The sequence below is a fragment of the Musa acuminata genome, chromosome BXJ3-7 (genome assembly GCF_036884655.1).
Source record: "Musa acuminata AAA Group cultivar baxijiao chromosome BXJ3-7, Cavendish_Baxijiao_AAA, whole genome shotgun sequence".
Taxonomy (NCBI): domain Eukaryota; kingdom Viridiplantae; phylum Streptophyta; class Magnoliopsida; order Zingiberales; family Musaceae; genus Musa; species Musa acuminata.
Window position 1 is genome coordinate 37,347,405 of NC_088355.1, and position 22,674 is coordinate 37,370,078.

Genomic DNA, 22,674 nt, shown 5'->3' on the forward strand with positions numbered 1-22,674 from the left:
AGTCTTGCATTTGAGATCATACACGTTGCTCTCTCCAAGAGTGTTCTGTTCATACGTTCGGCCACACCATTTTGTTGAGGCGTCATCCTAACAGAGCGATGCCGAACGAATCCTTCATTTTTGCAGAATTCATCAAAGTCACCTTCACAAAATTCTATGCCATTATCTATTCGAAGCTGCTTAATATGTTTACCTGTTTGCTTCTCAATCAAAGCATTCCATTGTTTAAAGGTTAGAAAAATATCATTTTTATGCTTTACAAAATAAACCCAAACTTTTCTGGAATAATCGTCAATGAAAGTCAACATATACCTGGCACCACCCTTAGACTGAACATGAGCTGGACCCCAAAGGTCTGAATGAATATAGTCAAGAGTACCTTTTGTTTTGTGAACTATCGGAGAATTGAAGCTGACTATTTTCTGCTTTCCAAAAATGCAGTGTTCATAAAAATCTAGTGGCCTAGTACTCTGTCCACTGTGGTTGTGCAGAAACTGTAACTTACTTCGGAGAATACATAGACAGCAAAAACACCATTTTCTGTGACAGTATTAACAAAGTCAAAGGAGATGGAAAATAGTAAATGAATGAACGAAGGTACCACCAAGAAGGTTGTTTGTATGTCACTGTCCGCACTAAGTTAAAGGAGACGGTGGCATGGCTGGACGATAGTAAATGAATGCATGGAGGTACCACCAAGACAGCTTCAGAGAAACACATCATCTCCTCGTGTTTCAGCGTGCTCTGCTTCGTCGTTATCAGTCTTCGTTGGCATCTTAATAGCTAGGAAAGAAACGGGAACACGCTCTCATCACTACTTCGCATCCCCTTTAATTTGACCTGTGATGGAAGGTACAGATTGCCCTTCTGTACAGTTTTCTCGAGGGAGGTCGAGAAAACTTTAGCCAAAAAGAAAAATGATAAGATTAATAATAAAAAAATATATCAAAAATTAACGTAATACTATGGTTCGATAACTCTATTAATGCAAGAAATTATTTTTTCTTCAGCTAACCCAAACTCAAAGTCTAAAATCACTTAGCACACTCTCTCACCTAAATCCATTAAACCTTTTTTTCAATCCTCTAGATTTATTAGAGAAAAACCCTTATAAGCATCGTCTCTCTTTCTTACATCAAAATCTTGAGATTAAATATATATTTATAGGAATAAATTTTAATTCTTTAATGATTATTCCTAGTCTCTAATCTAAATTATAATCCTCATCCATCAAAAAATTCAAATTTAATTAAAACTCATCTCAAGTAGCTAGAATTTAATTAAAACTCCTCCCAAGCAGTTAAAACCTAATTACAACTCCTAAAATATTTTCGACTCTAATAATTCCTACCTTGGTGAGTATTTTTTCACTTTTTGCCTTATATACAAAACTAAACCATTGACTTAAAGAATTACTCACATCTATATTGTTAGTCTGGCAAGTTTCATAGTCCTACATCGAAAAAATCAGACTTGTTATTTCCTATTAAAACTATAAATAATGGTTTGAGATTTGAAGTCAGATGCACCACAAGTGTTTATTTTGGGTTTAAGTCCATACTCAGTTAAATAGTTTGGGTTTATAGTTGAGGTTTTTCTTGTTTAATATTTTCGAGTGTTTTATGGCCTAGGAACATCTTCCTAAGGCATTTGTAATAGTCTCTTTTATTGTAGTGATTTGCTCCTCTTTTGTTCGTGTAGGTGAAGGTTAATTGACCGAACCATGTAAATCTAGTGTTATTATCATTTCTTTTATTCTTCCGCTTTATTGTCTTTATTGGATTACCAAAAGTACCCTTTGGTAAATATCCTGAGGCTAGCTCTAACATATATGAATTGAATTGGTTCATGATCCAACACCAAATTCCAACAAACCTACTAATGAATCGTATATAGCTGCATTAAGTCAATGATACTACTTGATTCAAAAAAGAGACATTCATCTCACTTATCTTACTATTACTGGATTTTTTCCCGAATAATTATCTACATCCTAAAAATCATAATTATGATCATTTATTTATTGCAAATAAAACTTATTGTTATATGTATTTATCATCCCCTAACTTATTTTCAGCACTTTGATGTCTTTACTATTTATTTCCATATGATACAACCCTTGATGCAATCTTTCATTCAACAGGACCATGAAACCCTTAGTACACCAGTAGCTACAACTCCCTACCTACTATTAATAGTAATAATAATAATAATAATATGTAATAAAAAAGAAAACTCTTAAGATTAATAATAAATAAAAATAAAAAAACCCTAAGATTAATATTAAAAAATATATTTAAAAAGTCGACACAAGATTTAGCATTCTTCCACAACCCCCTACCTATGTTCATGGAAAAAAAATAAATAAATTCTTAACTATATGAGAAAAATTAGTACAAGGGATTACTCTCACTTGAGTTAACCCAAACCGAAGCCAAAAACACTTAGTACACTCCCTCACATAAATAAGAAAAATAAATTTCTTAATATTTTCTAGATCCTCTAGAGAGATACACTCTAAAGTACCTTACCTCTACCTCTCAAATCTTAGGACTCAGTATATATTTATAAGAATAAATCCTGATAACTATACTTCTAGAATCATTAATCCAAATTCTAATCATAATCTATCAAAATATTTAAATTTAAGTAAGATAAATTTATTTGTATAGACTGGTGGGTCAATATTAACACCAAATCATCAGTGATGGAATTGAAATTATTAAATCTTTATCATAATTGGGTCACTATGTGGTGGAGATAGAACTAACAATGATTTAACATCTTATCCTAATAGGATTTATGTCTAACACGTGGATTAACTTGAGGTTTAGAGAAGCAGTTAATCAATTTTGCCCTCTATGTCTGGATTTAGATTCTTAGTTCTCCACATCATGACATTAATCCTTTAAGCTTTTGTGCAATAGTTAAATTGCTCTTCAATTATTGGCTTTCATATTCGGACATGTCTGCACCACAAACAACCGACGCCCACAAAGCTAAGTTCCTTTTTCGAGGAATCACTTTGCATTATTGTGAATGCGTGAATCGTATGTCAAATACTAAATAGTTGCACACCTCATCTCTCACTTTCTAATCCGCCGTTATAGTACAGACCTGATTATCCACTTACCTAAGTCTCTCACTTTCATATCCTTATCTAATAAATACAGACTATTAGATTATATTATTATATTTTAATTAAATAAAATATATTTTAAACATGATTAGATTCTAATTATGGTTATTAATCAATAAAAAAACTTAATTATAATAGTATTTCTTAGGAGATAGATCTTGATCGAAAAAACTCTCCTAATTATTTATCCTACCCTCTTTCTACTCTTATTTATAAATAGACATAACCTTATAAGGACTAAACACATGATGTGTGGATATATGGATAAGTGAATACATGATATCTTCTCTCATCACCTTTTAATCATGTGAACTAGTCATTGAGATGTTATAGATTTTCTCTCATCTCTTCTAAGTTATGTGAACTAATCATTGAAAGATTATATATCTTTTCTCATCATTCTTTTGTCCTTAATCGATTACTCATAGCGGTCCTGTGAAGTTAGGAAGAGAGGAGAAGGCGAGTCTAGTTCTACTTATAGATCGACATTGCTATACCTTTCGGATCCGATAATGGTATACTTGTAGATCAGATAAAAGCTTTTTGAATGACTTTGAAAGGTATATATCATAAATTTGATCTATTGTTATTTGATTTTATATTTTAATATTAATTTTTTTTCTCATAACATAAGGATATATTTTTTTTGCTCACAATCGGTATCAGAGTTATGTTTGTAAAATCAAATATTTTATATCTATTTGTTAGCACCTTTCGATCACGAAAAAGTATTATTTGGTTTTTATTTATGATGCATGAACAATTTATCTATATTGTCAATCTGCTTTTCTATCCCGTTTGTTTTATCACCTGCTTGCAAGTGATGTGAGATACCTCATGCTTGATCGATGGACCATCGTCGACAACCTTCCTGTTGAATCTCGTATTTTGATGATGAAACCACTTGATATGTGTTTACGTTTTAATCTGCGTTTTGAGTGATGCAAGATACTTCGATCAGGATGAGACAATTAAAGCAGGAAAAATCATGTTGTGCTGGAGGAACATGTTAGAAGATTGGACGTCGGGCCGGTGGATCGGTCGATGTATCGACAGAAGGCTTCGGGCCATAGACTCGAGCATTGGGCCAAGAAGAGCGGGTATTGTGCTAAGGATATCGGAGTTGCGGAGTCAACTGACCGATTGGGCAATAGGCCGTAGGAGAGGACGATGCGCCGAAGAATCAGACAAAGCGTCGAGGGACCAATGACATGCCGGACAACTTGGTTAATTGCTTAGGATTAATTGTCTCGATCGAAGTTTTGTTTTACATGTGCAGGATTAACTAAGACATGCAGTAGGAGTTGCGCCGGAGTCAAGACTATGATCACGTTAGGAGTTCGAGAGTTCGATGGAAGTCCGGATGGTCATCAGAGGTTCTACGAGAACAAATCCGAGAAGTCCAGGATCTTGCTAAAAGAAGCTCATCGAAACTCGCCAAGTGGATCGTCGCAAGTCCAGGAGTTTACCGGAAGTCCGCAGGAGCATCACCGAGGGTTCATCGGATGATCGATGGAAGCTCGCCGGAAGAAGCGATTGACGCACCGGAGCAAGTTGCAGTAAATGTCTATCAAATTTCTCGACAACAATCTTTGTTATTGTCACCGTTGCCAAAAGATCCTGAAGCCAAGCTCTGATACTAGTTTGTTAGAGCTAGCCCTAGGAAATTTACTAAAGGGTAATTTTGGTAACCCAACAAAGATATTAAAACGAAAAGATAAAAGCGACAAGAACACCAAATTTACGTGGTTCGGTCAATTGACCTTGACCTATATCCACAGACGAAAGAGGAGCAAATCACTACTATAAAAGAGAGACTATTACAAATGCCTTAGAAAGATATTCATAGGCCATAAAACACCCGAAAATACTAAACAAGAAAAAACCCAAACTATAAGCCCAAACTATTTAATTGAGTGTGGACTTAAACCCAAATCAAACACTTAGGTTTTTCTTGTGGTGCATCTGATTTCAAAGTCCAGACCCTTATTTATAGTTCCAATAAGAGATAACAAGCCTTATTTTCCCGATGTTGGACTATGGGACTTGCCAAACTAACACTTTTCTGTTCATCATCTCAAAGACATATGTCACTGATGATGTGGTTGTGCATTCTTCGAGGGAAATATAACCACAACAGTATCACCAATGTAGATAAAGAATAAAAGGACATTAGAGAGGAGGAGTATCATGGTTAGCCCGTCTCTGAAGAGCTTGCTTGCTAGGTCAGAGGTCAGAAACTTTCAACCCTAGACTTTTAGAATGCTGTAGTGGAGCAACATCCTCCACCGACCGGTAGCATTATTGCACGAAGACCATGGTTAACCTGTCTCTGAAGACCTTGCTTAATAGGTCAGAAACACACCGATTCCAACCCTAGACTTTTAAGAATGCTACGGTGGAGCAACATCCTCCACTGATCGGTAGCATTGTTGCAACAGAGCCTATGACCAACAAAACAAGACGTTTATGATCATATTATGGTGATCAACCACCTCTTTAAGTTTGCTTTCGAGAAGCTTTCAGGTTACTTAGCTCTCAGACTCCATAGCCAGCCATCCTTGTAAGTGACTCGCTAAAATTCAATCGAGGCTCCGCTGTCATGTCGTCAGCACAAGTTACAGGAAACCCTAATGGGATGCCAAGTCGAAGATGAGCGGACCCTTTTTTGTGCACCTTTTGGTGTTCATCGTGTACTATATAGCTAGCAACAAGACAGTAGACGTACATTTCAATGATCCCGGTACTTCCATGAAGGTTGCACCTCCCAACTTAAATCTCGTTGGGCTAAAAGCCCATGAATTCAGTCCATGATGAGCTTTAACAGCCCATAATCCATCCCCTTTAATCTAATCCTAGATCAAATTAGAGGGATGTGGGTGGCTGCGAAAAGAGTAAGAAAAATTATAGCAGCACGATGAGAAAAACTGCAACGAAGATCAAATTGCAGCAACAACTTGGTTCAAAAAAAGGTAGAAAAATAAGAGAAAGAAATGGAGGAAAACAAGGACAACGTAGAGAGACTGTTCTTAATCATATAGTAGTGTTATCATCTTATGTTAGATCAGATCTACAGTAAATTCTTGTTGTGATTACTTGGGGAGAATTTAAATATTATGCATAGTGACGTGATCATTGTATCCCAATTATTCTCTTATGATTGTTGCTAAGACTTTGGGCAAGAGATTGAGAATTGTATATTTATTATTCTTATAGTAGATTATCTCTAGTTTGCCCCGTGGCTTTTACCCTTCACTTTGGAGGGGTTTTCTATGTAAATCTTGGTGTCATATTTGATTGTGATTTTCATTTAATTCTGATGCGTGTTACGGCCTGCAAGTATTTATTTCTATACAAAGTTTATTTCTCTTTATATCCCATCAATTGGTATTAGAGTAGAGTTGTGGTGATTTATTTTTTGTATTCAGAAATGGAGGCCAGTAGTGTTTCTCATATGATTAGCTTGAATGGAAACAATAGGATGATATGGAAACCAAGAATTGAAGATCTCTTGTATTGTAAAGATTTATATGGACCTTTGCAGGGGGATAGTGCAAAACCCACAACTATGACAGATGATGAGTGGAAGAGATTAGATTAAAAAATAATTGGGTTTATTCGATAGTGGCTCTATGATAGTGTCTTTCACCATGTTTCTACTGAAAGTTCTACATATTCTCTTTGGAAAAAGTTGGAAGGTCTCTATGAAAGAAAAACAGTTGGCAACAAAGCTTTCTTGATCAGAAAACTTGTAACCCTAAAATATAAAGAGGGTGCTTCTATTGCTGAGCATTTGAATGAAATGTAGAGTATCACTAACTAGTTATTCTCTATGAAAATATCTCTTGATGATGAGTTGCAAGTAATGTTACTTCTCAATTCATTACTAGAAAGTTGGGAGACACTAGTGGTTTCCCTCAGTAATTTTGCACAATATGGTGTTATCACCATGAGTCAAGTAACAAGTTGTTTATTGAATGAGGAGTTGAGATGAAAGAATTCAACAACATCTTAGAATGATTCACATATACTTATCTCAAAGAACAAAGGAAGGTCAAAGTCTAAGAATAGAAGCAATTCACGTATTGGTAGAAGCAAGTCAATATTAAGAAAAGATATTGTTTACAATAACTATGGTGAGAAAGGATATTACAAGAATCAATATGAGCAACCTAAGAAAAGAAAGAAAGAGAAAAAAGAAGTGGAGTCTATAGAGTCAAAAGATAATATTGCAACTATAGTGCAGGGTAGTGATTATTTGATTTTGTCTTCTTCTGATGATATTTTTTCTTATGTGTGTCAGGATCTTGAGGGAGTAATTAACACATGTGCTTCTTATCATACTACACCACGAATAAAGTTTTTTGCTACATACAGGTCTGGAAATTTTGGTGTTGTCAAGATGGGCAACTATAGCATGGCAAACATCATTGGCATGGGTGATATCTACATAAAGACCAACCTTGGCTACAAGTTGGTGCTTAAGGATATGAGACATATAGTTGATTTGAGGCTGAATTTAATTTCAGTTAGAAGATTAGATGAAGATTATGATAGCAGATTTCACAAAGGGTAATGGAAGCTCAATAAGAGTTCTCTTATTGTAGCTAATGGAAAGAAATGTCACACCTTATACAGTTTATAGGGCAAAGCTTATGATAAGCAACTGAATGTTATAGAGAAAGACTTCAGTATAGAGTTATGACATAGGTGACTGGGACACATGAGCGAGAAGGGGCTGCAAGCTCTTTCAAAGAGAGAGGTATTGTCAGACCTCAGAAATGCATATTTGAACCCTTGTATTAATTGTTTGGCTAGTAAACAACATAGAGTTTCATTTATTAGTCCTACTTTATCTAGAAAAATGTATGTCTTAGACCGTGTTTATACATATGGATGTGGTCATTTGAGAACAAAAACTCCTGGTGGATCTGTTAATGTTCCTAACATCAGTGATGCACTTTATTTTGTCACTTTATAAATAATTTTTCCAGGAAAGTTTGGGCCTATGCTATGAAGACCAAAGATCAAGTTATTAATGTCTTAAAAAAATTTCATACCAGAGTTGAAAGGGAGACAGAAAGGCAATTGAAATGAATAAGATCAGATAATGATGGTGAGTATACAGGATTATTTAATGATTATTGTATATCACATGAGATCCAACAAGAGATGACAGTTCTTGGTACACCTCAGTATAATGCAATTACAGAGAGGATGAACTGCATCATCATGGAAAAAATCAGATGTATGCTTTCATAGGCCAAGCTATTCAAAAAGTTTTAGGATGAGGCTTTGAGGACTGTAGTTGATGTGATCAACTTATCACCATGTACAACCCTAGATGGTGATGTTGTAGAGCATGTATGATCAGGGAAATATGTTTCCTATAGGTATTTGAGAGTGTTTGGTTGTTGTGTATTTGCACATGTTCTCAATAAGAGGTCCAAGTTAGATGGTAAGACTAAATAATGTATTTTTCTTGGCTACTCACATGATCAGTTTGGTTACAAGTTTTAAGATCCAGAAAAGCAAAAGGTATTTAGACGTAGAGATGTAGTCTTCTTAGAGAATCAAACCTTTGAGGATTTGAAGAAGAAGGCACCAACCAAGACTTCTGCAGAAGGATTAGCATATTGTGACCCAGTTACACCTCCAGTATATCAGGGTGATGGGGAGATGTGTAGAAAGATGGTATAGAGCCTGATGTTGATCTACCTATAGGATATGTTAAGCAAGAAGAAGTTAGAGAGGAACTTCCTACATAGCCTCAGTTGAGAAGATCCTCTAGACAACGTCAACCTTCAAGAAGATACTCTACAAAGGAGTATGTGATGCTTACTAATGCAGGTGAACCAGAGAGTTACTAAGAAATAGCTGAAAGTGAGCAGAAAAAGAAGTAGTTAGTTGTTATGCAGAAAGAGATGGATGCTCTTCAGAAGAACCATACATATGATTTGGTGCAACTACCAAATGGAGAAGGCCTTGAAGAACAAGTAGGTTTTTAGGTTAAAGACTTAAGAATATTATTCTCAACTAATGTACAAAGCTAGATTGGTTGTGAAAGGCCTTGGTCAAAAGAAAAGTATCGATTTTGAAGAGATTTTTTCTCCTGTTATTAAAATATCTTCTATTCGTGTTGCTCTTGGTATTGCTGCTAGCCAGGACTTGGAGGTTGAGTTGTTAGATGTGAAGATAGCTTTCTTTCATGGTGATTTGGAGGAGGAAATTTATATGAAGCAACCAGAAGGTTTCAAAGTCAAAGGTAAAGAGAACTTTGTCTGCAAGTTGAGGAAGAGCTTGTATGGGCTGAAGTAAGTTTCAAGACAATAGTATAGAAAGTTTGATTCATTTATGACAAAAAATAGATACAAAAGAATGACTTCATATCATTGTGTGTACATTTGGTGAGAATTTTATTATTTTCTTACTATATGTTGATGACATGCTTATTCTTAGGAAAGATATATTTACAATTGATAGGTTGAAGAAGAAACTGAGTGAGTCTTTTGCAATGAAGGACATGGGGCCAACAAAGCAAATACTAGGTATACAGACTTCTCGTGACAGTAAAAATAAGAAATTTTGGTTGTCACAAAAAAAATACATCGAGAAGATATTGGAGAGATACAAAATTAGTTGTTTCTCCTCTTGTAGGTCACTTCAAATTGTGTTCAGAACAGAGTCCGTCAAGTGATGAAGAGAAGGAGAAAATATAAAAAGTTCCTTATGCTTCAATAGTTAGAAGTTTAATGTATGTAATGGTATGTACGAGGTCGGACATCGCATATGCAGTGGGTGTTACTAGTAGATTTCTTGCAAATCCAAACAAAGAGCACTAGACAAGTAGATTTTTAGATACCTCGGAGGGAGCTCTAAGGTTTGTTTAAGCTTTGGAGGTGGATCACCTGTGTTGACAGGTTACACATATGCAAATATAATAAGAGATATTGATACGAGAAAGTCCACTTCATGTTATGTACTTACTTTTGCAGGGGGGCGGTGTCATGACAATCCAAGTTGCAAAGGTATATTGCTCTCTCTACCATAGAGACAGAATATATTGCTGCTATAGAGATATGCAAAGAAATGTTATGGATGAAAGAATTCTTATAAGAATTGGGGCTAAAACAAAAAAACTATGCGGTGCATTATGATAGCCAGAGTGTCATCCATTTGTGTAAGAACACAACTTTTCATTCTAAGTCGAAGTATATAGATGTTAGATCTACAATAGTGTTATCAATCATCTAGTAGTGTTATCATCTCATATTAGATCAGATCTACAGTATATTCTTGCTGTGATTACTTAGGGAGAATTTAGATATTGTGCACAGTGACGTGATCATTTATCCCAGTTATTCTCTTGTGATTGTTACTAGGGTTTTGGACAAGAGATTGAGATTTGTATATTTATTATTCTTATAGTGGATATCTCTAGTTTGTCTCGTGGTTCTTACCCTTCACTTTGGAGGGGTTTTCCATGTAAATCTTGGTGTCATATTTGATTGTGATTTTCATTTAATTTTGTTGCGTGTTACGGCCTGTTAGTATTTATTCCTATATAAAGTTTATTTCTCCTTATATCCAATTAAAGTTTAGATCATATTTGTATATCATTTAATGTGATTATATACACACGAATATACATATGAGGATATAAGAAACTAATTTTTGTGATAGAAAAAGAAAGAAAAAAAATATGTGTTTCTTAATAACTGAAATATCAGTACCCAATGAACGTTTAAAGATAGTCACACGATTTTATTTTATTTTCAGATAATAATAATGCAGTCTATCTCACGAAGAATATTATGGATTTACATGAGTTCAATTATAACGTCTATTGGAAAGAGTTGAACACATGCTGATAAAGAGTAATTAAATGACAAATGTTGCTCCCATGGCATTGCAGGTTCACCAAGCCGCAGCACCATCGCCGTCAGCCTCCTCCTCCTCCTTCTTCTTCTTCTTCTTCAAGGAAATGACAAATAGGTAGTGCTTACTTTTCTGTTGAAGGAGATGCCTGGAGACATTGGCTGCATATATAGAGAATAACTCATCCAGTATGGCATCCCCGAAATGCTCTTCAATCAAGGGTTGAAACGCTGCTCTCACATATCCTGCGACGTTCTTTCCGCTTGCTATACTGTCGAATGCAGCGGAATCATCATCCGAGTCATCAAACGGGTCCCAATTAGCCTCAAAGATCTGTGCTTGTTCTAAATCAAACAGGTCTTCCCTATGGATCACTGCCTTTACTTCTTCCATGGAAGGTGCATAATACGGCAAATTGAAGGTCACCAGTTTGTCCTCCTCTATGATTCCCTGGACAATAATGTCGCCAAACCATCAAGAGGGTATGAAAGGTTAAAGTGCATTCCCTCCAATTTATTTCTTTGGGATTGTGTTTGCTCACTATTTATTTCTTTACACTTGAACTATGTTCTCTTTCTTGTTTCTGTTGGAGCATGACATGGCCATGCTTCTGACCAGATCGATCCAAGTCCACTAAATTTTTATGAGCAAGAAGGGTGCAATGCTGTTTATTTTCCTCTTTCTTCCCCGTTCTACTACTACTTGTGATGATGTAAATATTTGATTCTCCACCTCCCTCACATCCTATCATCTGTAATTAATTGGAGGATGATGGATTTAAACTGTTAAGATTAATTTAAATAGTTAGAATTAGATAAAATAAAAGAAAAAATTAGATTTAAATATATAGATTAGGATAAAAATATTTATTGAGGTATGATAGATTTTTTTATTATTTTAAAAAATTTATATTTTATCTTTTAGTCAATATAAATATGTGCTCTTGGATCAATCCAAAATATCGTAGATTGAAATTACTTATAGTTCCTTCTACTATTCTTTTTCTGAAGTTCTATAGGAAAGTCAACAATATGATATCATAGCCTGATTCAAAGAATATCAATAGAAATATATCGATTAAAAAAGAAGAGAAAGTTGGTATATCAAAAAAAAAAGATGACAGGAGTAGGTGCTCCTAATCAACTTCTCTCTATCTTCAAATATGATAATTATCAATTTTAGGTTGTTAAAATGAAAATTTTATTTATCTCATAAGGATTATGAAATTTGGTAGAATATGATTTTGTTAAGTATGATATATAAGATTCTAATATTATTAAAAATCAAAAATATCATATGAATGAGAATACATAGAAAGATGCAAAAGCCCTCTACATGCTATAATAAATAATAGATAATTCCTTATTTTCCTGAATTATGATGACATCAACATCATTAGAAGCCTGAAAAATATTAAAAAGTGTATTTGGAGGCACAAACAAGGTAAAAATTTTAAAGTTTCAAATTCTTTGACATAAATTCAAAACTCTTATGATGAAAGATTCTAAATCTATTGTTAATTTCTTCTAAAAAATATCTAAATCAAATGAGATATTATGGTGAAAATCTAAAAGATCAATATGTAGTAGAAAAGGTTATATGAAGTTTATCTCAAAATTTGATATGATTTCTACTGATATAGAAGAAGATAAGGATAAAAGTACATTATCTATTGATGAATTAGTGGGTTCTCTTTTAATTCATGAACAAAAAGTGAATAGATCTTCAGATGAAACTTTAGAACATGCTCTTGAAATGAAGATAGATTAGAAGAACGACAGAAAAAAAAAATTCATAAGTCATATCTCAAGGGAGAGATCAAAATAGCTGAGGTCATGATCAATTAAATGAGGGTCAAAGGAACTCAAACAATGGTAACAAAGAAACTCATTGATGTTTTTTATTATTATTTTAAAAAACTTATACTATATATTTTAATCAATATAATTAGGTACTTTATGATCAATCGAAAATACTACAGATTAAAAGTACTTCTAGCTTCTTGTACTATTTTCTTTTCTTTCTAATTTTTTTGTAAAAAGGCCAACATAAACAGCTCTCCTGAAATGAAACCATTTGGTTTGATCTTTTTAATTCTTTTATTTTCTTTTTTGTGTTTTACCATATTCAACTTTGCGGTAAGATAAAGGCCAACCATGCAATAAACATGAACTAGGAAGGATATGAACTGGTACGTGAAGAAGAAGACGAAGAAGAGAAAGGTACCTGTGATACCAAAGCACTCAGGGCTTCGGCTAACAGGCCGTAAAAGTATCCCACATCTCCCGAGGGTGGATAACTCCCTTTCCTTCCTAGAAATGACAATACCATTCTTGCTCCGTAGCTTAGTTCTGCATGACGGCACCTAAGGAACCCTGACAAGTCTCTTTGGTGTTGGTCTTGATATGCTTTAACAACTTCCAGTGGGCTTGTCTCTGCAACATAGATGTTCTTATTGTTGAGTGGAACTCCCTGTTCACCTTCAGGAACCTGATATTTTCAGAATTAAAAGTAAGTTTGCCTTAGCAAACAAAAGTAACATAGGTTTTGTGTGATGTTTCAAGCAGTCTTCCTTTTCTTTATGAGGTTAACCATGCTGATGAAGTGAGCGAGCATTTCAGAGAATTTGTTTAGTTATTGGTAGTTAATTAACCGTACCAATCATGGCCGCTTTAAGAAAGTAAATAATGAAAAAAAACAAAGAAAACAAGTAGAATTCAGATAATAATAGTGTAGCAATTGTCATTTATTAAGAGGAAGGCAACCTGAGAGAGCCAGTTGAGACAACAGGAAGCGTTGAAGAAGTGGACACTTTGACAAGGGAAAAGCCTGCCGTAGAAGGAACCTGGAACTCCCACGACGTAGTATGGCACCAGCAGCTTCCCCTTCTCCTCCTCGACCTTCCTCTTGTAATCTCCCAGAGACCGGAAGACGTGATTGAAGTCATTCCCCGGGAGGTCATTCAAGAAGAACAGGATCTCCGGCATCTCCTGGCGTCCCAGGCTCCGCCGTAGCTTGCCAATCACGTCGAGCACCTCGGAGACCACCTCCAAAGTGTTAGGGCCCGAGGAACAACCTAAGTCGACCACCGCCATCCTCTCGGGGAGCAGCGACATGTAAACCCCTCCTATTGCCTCCTCCAGTATTGGCTTCGCCATGTGAAGTACCTTCTCCTGGGACGCAGTTAGCAAACCAGTGAAAAGATATGCTGACGCCTACGCAAGTGTAAGTTGTTTAAGTTCATGCAAACAGTTGGGGTGTTCAACACTACCTGAAACTTAGAATTGGAGGCGTAGCTGGTTTCCCCAGCTCCTCCGACCATGTGAAGGATTCCTTCTATCCTCTTGCCCATCTCTCTCTCTCTCTCTCTCTCTCTCTCTCTCTCTCTTTTTGAAAACCAAGTTCCGAGCACCATGATTATAAATAGCCTATAAGGACCACTGTGGTTGTGCAGAAGCTGTAACATGCTTCGGAGAATACATAGAAAGCAATAACACCATTTTCTCTGACAACATTAACAAAGTCAAAGGAGATGGAAAATAGTAAATGAATGAACGAAGGTACCACCAAGATGGTTGTTTGTATGTCACTGTCCGTACTAGGTTAAAGGAGATGGTGGCATGGTTGGACGATAGTAAATGAATGCATGGAGGTACCACCAAGACAGCTTCAGAGAAACACATCATCTCCTCTTGTTTCAGCTGTGCTCCTGCTTCGTCGTTATCAGTCTTCGTTGTCATCTTAATAGCTAGGAAAGAAACAGGAACACGCTCTCATCACTCCTTCGATCCCCTTTAATTTGATCTGTGATGGAAGGGACAGATTGTCCTTCTGAAAGTGTCGCCGGGATGTAGAATAAACTTTAAGCAAAAAGAAAATGATAATTTTAATAATTAAAAAAAATATATAAAAAAATTAACGTAATATTATGGTTCGATAACTCTATTAATGCAAGAAATTATTTTCTCTTGATTTAACCCAAACTTAAGTCTAAAATCACTTAGCACACTCTCTCACCTAAATCCATTAAACATTTTTGTCAACCCTCTAGATTTATTAGTGAAAAACCCTTATAAGCATCGTCTCTCTTTCTTACATCAAAATCTTGAGATTAAATATGTATATATTTATAGGAATAAATTCTAATTCTCTAATGATTATTCATAGTCTCTAATTTAAATTATAATCCTCATCCATCAAAAAATTTAAATTTAATTAAAACTCATCTCAAGTAGTTAGAATTTAATTAAAACTCCTCCCAAGCAGTTAAAACCTAATTAGAACTCCTAAAATACTTTCAACCCTAATAATTCCTACCTTGGTGAGTATTTTTTCACTTTTTGCCTTATATACAAAACTAAACCATTGACTTAAAGAATTACTCACATCTATATGAATTGAATTGGTTCATGATCCAACACCAAATTCCAACAAACCTGCTAATGAATCTTATATAGCTGCATCAAGTCAATGATATTACTTGACTCTGAAAAGAGACATTCATCTGACTATTGGATTTTTTTTCCCTTATAATTATCTACATCCTAAAAGTCATAAATATGATCATTTATTTTTTGCATTGCAAATGAAACTTATATGTACTTATCATCCCCTATACATATAATTTATTTTCAGCACTTTGTTATCTTTACTTTTTATTTACATACGATACAACCCTTGATGCAATCTTTCATTTAGTAGGGGCATGAAACCCTTAGTACACCAGTCGCTACAACTCCATAACTACGATTAATAGTATTAATAATAAAAATATTATAAAAATGAAAGCTCCTAAGATTAATAGTAAAAAAGAAATCGCCTAAGATTAATAATAAAAAATATACTTAGAAAGTCGACACAAGATTTAGCATTCTTTGACAACTCCCTACTTATTTCTATGGAAAAAAAATTAAAATTTTCACTATATGAGAAAAATTAGTGCAAGGGATCACTCTAGCTTGAGTTAACCCAAACCCAAGCCAAAAACCCTTAGTACACTCTCTCACATAAATAAGAAATTTTTTTTAATATTTTTAAGAATAAATACTCAAAGTATCTTACCTCTATCTTTCATAAAACACTTAATACTCAATATATATTTATAAGAATAAATCCTGATAACTATACTTCCAGAATCATTAATCCAAATTCTAATCATAATCTATCAAATATTTAAATTTAAGTAAGATAAATTTATTTGTATAGAGGGGTGGGCCAATATTAACACCAAATCATCAGTGATGGAATTGAAAATATTAAATCTTTATCATAATTGGGTCACTGTGTGCTGGAGATAGAACTAATAATGATTTAACATCTTATCTTATCCTAATAAGATTTATGTCTAACACATGGAATAACTTGAGGTTTCGAGAAACAGCTAATTATTTTTTTCCCGCTATCTCTTAAAACTCCACATCATAACACTAATCTTTAAGCTGTTGCAGAATGAAGCTTGCACAACCCCTTCATCTAATTCCCACAGATTGCCAATATTTCCGACCAATTTAGAATACCCGAATTGATCTCAACCAAACCAAAAAAAAATCATGATAGATTCATCCCAATCAATCCCTGACCATTCTGATCCACAGCAGTCTGACTGGGCAAATCCAACTCAGTCGCAAAGTTCATTGTCTTCAACATGCACATCACATCGGGAAAGGCGATCATGACTCTCATCGGTCAAATCTCTTCAGTGTAGGTCGCTCCTAGGTTTTTTAGAAAAATATTCACTTATTAGACATATGTATGGGTATTGATAAGGTCATTAATATTTTATTAGTAAAAAATTAACATATTAAATCCAAACACTTATTAGACATATGCATCTAATGGGTAATACTCTCATATTTATAAACTTTTGATAGTATCTTAACTTAGCCATCGAAAGTGTTTTATTGATTAGACCCTTAGTGAGATTCTTTTTATTAAAAGTAAGATACAGGATACAAGCATATTCTATCTATTGATGAACACTTACATCATGATCGAGATATCAGCACGGCTTGGTTCAGTCCTGAATGTGCAAGGTTGCCAATATGGATACTCGGGTAGCAGAAGCGAGCATTGGGTCGGTTTGACACCTGTCTCCCGAATGCGATCTTCTCTTGTGGTGAGTGGCTTGCTTCTTCATCGTTAGGCTCTTGTACACAGGCCAAAGTTGGGAGAGAGATTTCCTGACTCGACCCCTCTGAAACTTAAATTAGTATTATATGGATAAAGGGATCGAATGTCCGAAGTGCCTCCCCTGATACCGATTAAGGGGTTGACTTTTATACCTACGAATGAGAGTTGATTATACATGATCGATAAATGGCGGCTGACTCCTCGGGCGATGGCTTGTACCTACTGTGCAAGCATTAATCGACCTGCATAGGATCAGCACTGTGCGACGCCATTTCAAATTTTTTCGAAGCGGCTTTATGCTATGTGGTCCCACCTCGTACTATCACGGATAAAACTATAAACATGTTGTTAATGTAATGCTCATATATGTTAGGGACGGTCGAAGGTTTAATAGCTCCATTTTAGTTGGGTTTAGTGGTTGTTTTCGACTTATAAATAAAGATTGTGTCATGTGGACACTTGTAGGAGATTTTGGTTTGTGGACTATTTTGGATCCTTTGTTGTGCGACCATTCAGAGCTTGTAAAATCTGTTTGTAATTTGCATTGGTTATAAAGTGTTTTCTGAAATGATTGCTTGTGGATCCCGAGTGAGGCATTTTCTCTAATTCATTTTCTCTTTTGTAGATCCTAAGGAACCATAGGAGGCTTTGGGGAGATTGACCTTTGTGGACGGACACACAAGGGTGCTGCACGACTTAGGAAAAACCAGCTAAGTCCATGACAGATGATATCAGAGTGGGACAAGCACTAATAGAAACACTTGGTATCCAAATGTAGGGGACCTAACGGGGCTATGTTGAGGGTATCCAACGCGCATGATCGTTCGGGAGAAAATGAGCATGAAAATGTAGGGAATATGAGTCGCTCAAAGGAGCGGGCATCTGAGATTGACATTCAGAGGAATGACTAGCCCTTCATGCAAGAGGCACTACAAGGATAAGCAAGCTTAGAAGAATGCGTAGCGTACAAAAGTTGGAATGGATGAGTTTGAGCTATGGCTTGACGTTAACAACCATACTTGATGGTGCTCAAGGCAAGTGAGGCGCTTAGAAAAGGATGAGATCATGCAAGGTGGAATGGGTTGCTTAGCGACTGAAAGAGTTATGCAAATCTCATAGAGATGAGGAGAATTACTAACTCAAAGAATTCAGTACTAATGCAAGGGCTTGTATGCAGATAATGTAATGTTCGTGGCTATCCCAAGGCGACTGAAACTTGGTGCTATGGAGTATTGAAACTTTTTCTTCAGCATGAGAAGGATATGTGAATAGAAGATTGAATTATGCAATAAGTTCAGCATGTTGCTAAGCCTTGAGGGGTGCAGTAGGAGTTGTATTAACGTAGAGTCACAATCTAGCAAATGCATTTATGGGAGACAAAATAATGCACAGTTTGTTCAGTAAGATGAAGTAGTCCGAGGGGATGGTGGTCTCCAAAACTTTCAAAAAGAAAACAGCGAAGAGAGAAATTGCTCCAACGGGACAGATATCTAGGAGAGATAAGTCTTATATCTCCAAAAGGAAAATCATATGCAGCGGGTCATACATGTTAAGGATGAGTATCTCAAAATAATTTCTTAAAGCTCAGTGTATCGAGAGAGCTGTGTTGAGTTATCGCATAACCTCGATTGAGATAATGCACTGGGGGAATATATTGCGAGATTAAGTGAGAGAGCGATTCAAGACAACATAAATGAAGGCACACTTGGAGTCGATATAGAGATCGGACTCAATGGAGGGCTGACCCATGGAATGGTAGGCGTGAGGACCATCATCAACTCAATGCAAATCGAGGAGCAGAGCAACTTAAGTGTAACTTGGAAAAGTGCCCAAGCCACATAAAGGAGCCGACATAGAAAATGAAACATAAGAAGAAGTGTTGGGTTGATAGCCTATAGCCCATCTCCTCTTTAATCTAACCCTAGATCTAAGAAAGAGGGTGTGGTGGCTATGAAAATAGGGGAGAAAAAACCATCGCAATGAGGTAAAAATTTTTCGCAGCAACTTGATTCAAAAAAGAGGAGAAAATGACAAAAAAATAAGAGAAAGAAAGGGAAGAAGAAAAAGACAATGCAGAGAGATGATTCTCAATCATCCAAGTAGTGTTCTCATCTCAGGTTAGATTAGATCTATAGTAGATTCTTGCTGTAATTACTTAGAGAGAATTTGGATATTGTGCACAGTGACGGAATCCTTGTATCCTACTTATTCTTTTACGATTGTTGCTTGAGTTTTACGCAAAAAGATTTTGAGATTTATATATTCATTATTCTTATAATGGATTATCTCTGATTTATCCCGTGATTTTTTCCCTTCACATTGGAGGGATTTTCCATATAAATCTTGGTATTCTATTTGATTATAATTTCCATTTAATTCCGTAGTATGTTACGACCTACTAGTATTTGTTCGTATTCAAAAGTTTATTTCTTTTTTTATATCCTATCAAGTGGCACAAAGTTTTCCTTGGACAGAGGTCAAGGACATGAACTCTTGCAGAGGCAAGAGCATGATCATATCGTTCCATGGGTCATTTATTCTAATGGAGAAGATTCATCTAGCATGGTGCCAAAGATGAAAGGAGCTTCTGAGTACATGCACCTTATCTAGGAGAAATATTTGATAGAGGTACTATGACGACTCAACTTACGGAGTCAAAGTTTGGTTCAAAAGGCCTTGGCACGAGGCAAGAGGACGCAAAGACGGGTACTCTTAAAAAATATGCCATAGTGCTGCCATTTAAGTTGCCATGAAGGAAGAGGTGCATAGTGGAGATTGTATTGGTAGAGGTAGAGGCCCAGGATACAAACAATGGAGTAATAATTTCAACAAAGTCGGTGGACTTTGGGAGCTACTAAGCGACGGACTGTCCTAGAGCTGTGCTTCATCTGAGTGTGACCCGAGAGCGGGTGGACAAAGGTCGATTGCTAAAGGAGTGAACACAATCAAAGGTGGAAAAGGCCTTGCGATATGTTGGCAGAGGCCATAGGAAGGATCACAATTCAAGTTCATCCCATAAGTATCAGAATGATATGGAGATGTCACCAGGAGACAACATGGATCAGTAGATCATGGTGGAATAGTTTGTGGCAATGCGATACATATAAATCTAGTCCCATGAGAGACTATATCATATAGAGGTATGATCGGGAGCTATTGAGAGCTCCACTTCAGTGAACAATATGATAATAAGAAGGGCTACAGATTTAAGGAGTGAAAGTCATTGTACTACAAAGGTGGGTCTTCCGTGCATGAATTAAATTTTGCATCGGATGAAAGCCTTCGTCATCAGTATATGGAGGCTATGTACCATCGATGGAAAAGTTCGAATGCAAGTACTAATGAGTCGCATGAAGGGACTTGATCATGCAGAGGTATGATCAGAGCGGTTGGAGAGTTAGATTTCTCCAGAGCCCATATTCGCATAAGAGATGCAGTTGTGAGGTGAATGATATTAGGGCCATGTGCATGGTAGTGTCACGATACCGCAGAGATGAGACTTCCATGAAGTCATGGATCCCTTGCTCTCATTAGAGGGAGAGCGCTTGGTCATGAAAGGGGCCGAGGAGGTGGAGGATGTAGAGGTAAAATCTAAGTACCAAGACAAGGCTGAAGGGCAAAGGCCAGAGAACTTTATAAGGCTGGTGTCAATGAGCTTCTCATCAAGATAACCAAAAGTAGAAGACTTCGGGTTAATGTAAGAGTGCACGACCAAGGACAAAGCAGGTAATATGCAATATTGTACATTTGCTACTCAATGGAGTTGATGGCTGGGTTGATAAAGAAGATGGTATAATCCCATAGGCTACCAAAACTATTAAAAACTTACTCAAGTTTGGGTGAAAACTTTCTGTATTCTAAAAATTCGATGGCATTAAAAAAGTGAATCACAGTAACTAACTCAACCCAAGGAGTGCAAACACTTCGAGTATTTCAAAAGTGTAAGCAAAGAGTAGGTGAAAGCTAGTAACTAACTCGATGCATGAAGTACAACCCTCGAGGAGGTAAGCGGAGTTAAGTAATCTTTGCCTTCTCAACTTTTAAGAGAATGTGTGAAACCAAGTATCTCAATTTTCTTATCTATCCAACAAAAGGGATTTGCACATATTCAAAGACTCTTCCAAGAAACCAAATGGAAAACAATAGTTGTTAAATCATCGCCAATAGTGATCAATGCTACTGAGAGTAGATTATCTGCTTTATTTTCCAATAGAATGTCAATCGAAAACAGAAGTGATATGAACCTACTTGGAAGTGACAACTAAATGAAAGAAGAGTTGATGAGCAAATTTTTTGGAGGAAGGACCCAAAAACTTTAAAAGTTTATAAGGTGTTGCTCGTTAAAGCTCCAACAAGCATCCACCTAGTTCAAACAACATGAGGCATTTGAGAGACTGAAGCATAGTTAAGATAATCTTTTCCTTCATATGAAGAATCTGCATGAACCAACAAGGATCAACACAACTCAACCAACCTCACACTAGAGTCAGAGTCATTAGCGAGTTGAAGCAGTATAGTAGATCAAAAGTTCAACTACTCAACAACAATGGTGGAGAGCAGTTGGGAGCCAGGAGGCACATTATAGTTGAAGCAGAAGATTAAAGATTCAGTAAAAGTGATGAGTTGCAATGTCGGCAAAGGCTTCGACGAGGATATCAAAGGAATAAGTGGGGGAGAATGTCACGGACAAAATTACAAATATAGTGTTTAATGTAATGCTCATATATGTCTATGTCTTTTAGTTTATTCATGCTTTGCACAGCATGTAGAGGGACGGTCGAGGCTTAACAGCCATATTTTAGTTAGGTTTGATGGTTATTTTTGATTTGTAAATAAAGGATGTATCATGTGGATACTTATGGGAGATTTTGGTATATAGTGGATCATTTTGGATCCTTTGTTGTGTGACCGTTCAGAGCTTATGACGTTTGTTTGTATTTGCATTGGTTATAAAGTGATTCCTAAAATAATTACTTATGGATCCCAAGTGAGGTAATTTCTCTAATATGTTTTCTCTTTTGTAGGTCCTAAGGGACCATGAGAGATTCGTGGAGGTTGATCTTTACGGACGGACACACAAGGGTGCTGCACGACTTAGGCAAAACCAGTTAAGTTCGTGATAGTACAACCTCGGACAGTGCGGGACAAACAGCCATCCCACTCGAGTTTGAAGTATCATGTTGATGCGATGCACCATATCAATGCTGAGACTTCATGTCGATGCTAACGTGACTGTTGATTGTTGCCATAGGGGTTAGCCCTAGAATTTATCTATCACTATCCTCGAACCAAAACTGAGAGAAGGTATGCAGAATGTATACATTTTTCACATTAAAAAAAAATTCTCCCACTTGGTTTGATGCCTTCAGGGTTTTTTCGGTTACTTTCTAAATAAATGTTTGAGGATGATACTCTCACCTTCCATCTCATGACTTGTAGTGGTTTCGATGAGTACAAGTCGATGGGCCAAGCCATCATGCCAACTGCGAGCCCCCAATCTCGAATGTCCGTGTCCGCGGTGACATGAC

At 36.1% G+C, this 22,674-nt stretch overlaps 1 protein-coding gene across 1 annotated transcript; it reads right to left on the reverse strand.

The window, feature by feature from the left end:
* Positions 1-10,876: 10,876 nt before the first annotated feature.
* On the reverse strand, positions 10,877-14,384 carry LOC135642471 (anthranilate O-methyltransferase 2-like). Its single transcript, XM_065158651.1, has 4 exons — positions 14,289-14,384; positions 13,783-14,190; positions 13,244-13,507; positions 10,877-11,467 (listed from the first exon to the last, which is right to left on the reverse strand). The coding sequence occupies exons 1-4, from the start codon at positions 14,367-14,369 to the stop codon at positions 11,057-11,059; spliced, it is 1,164 nt and encodes a 387-aa protein (XP_065014723.1). The 5' UTR covers positions 14,370-14,384; the 3' UTR covers positions 10,877-11,056.
* Positions 14,385-22,674: the final 8,290 nt, after the last annotated feature.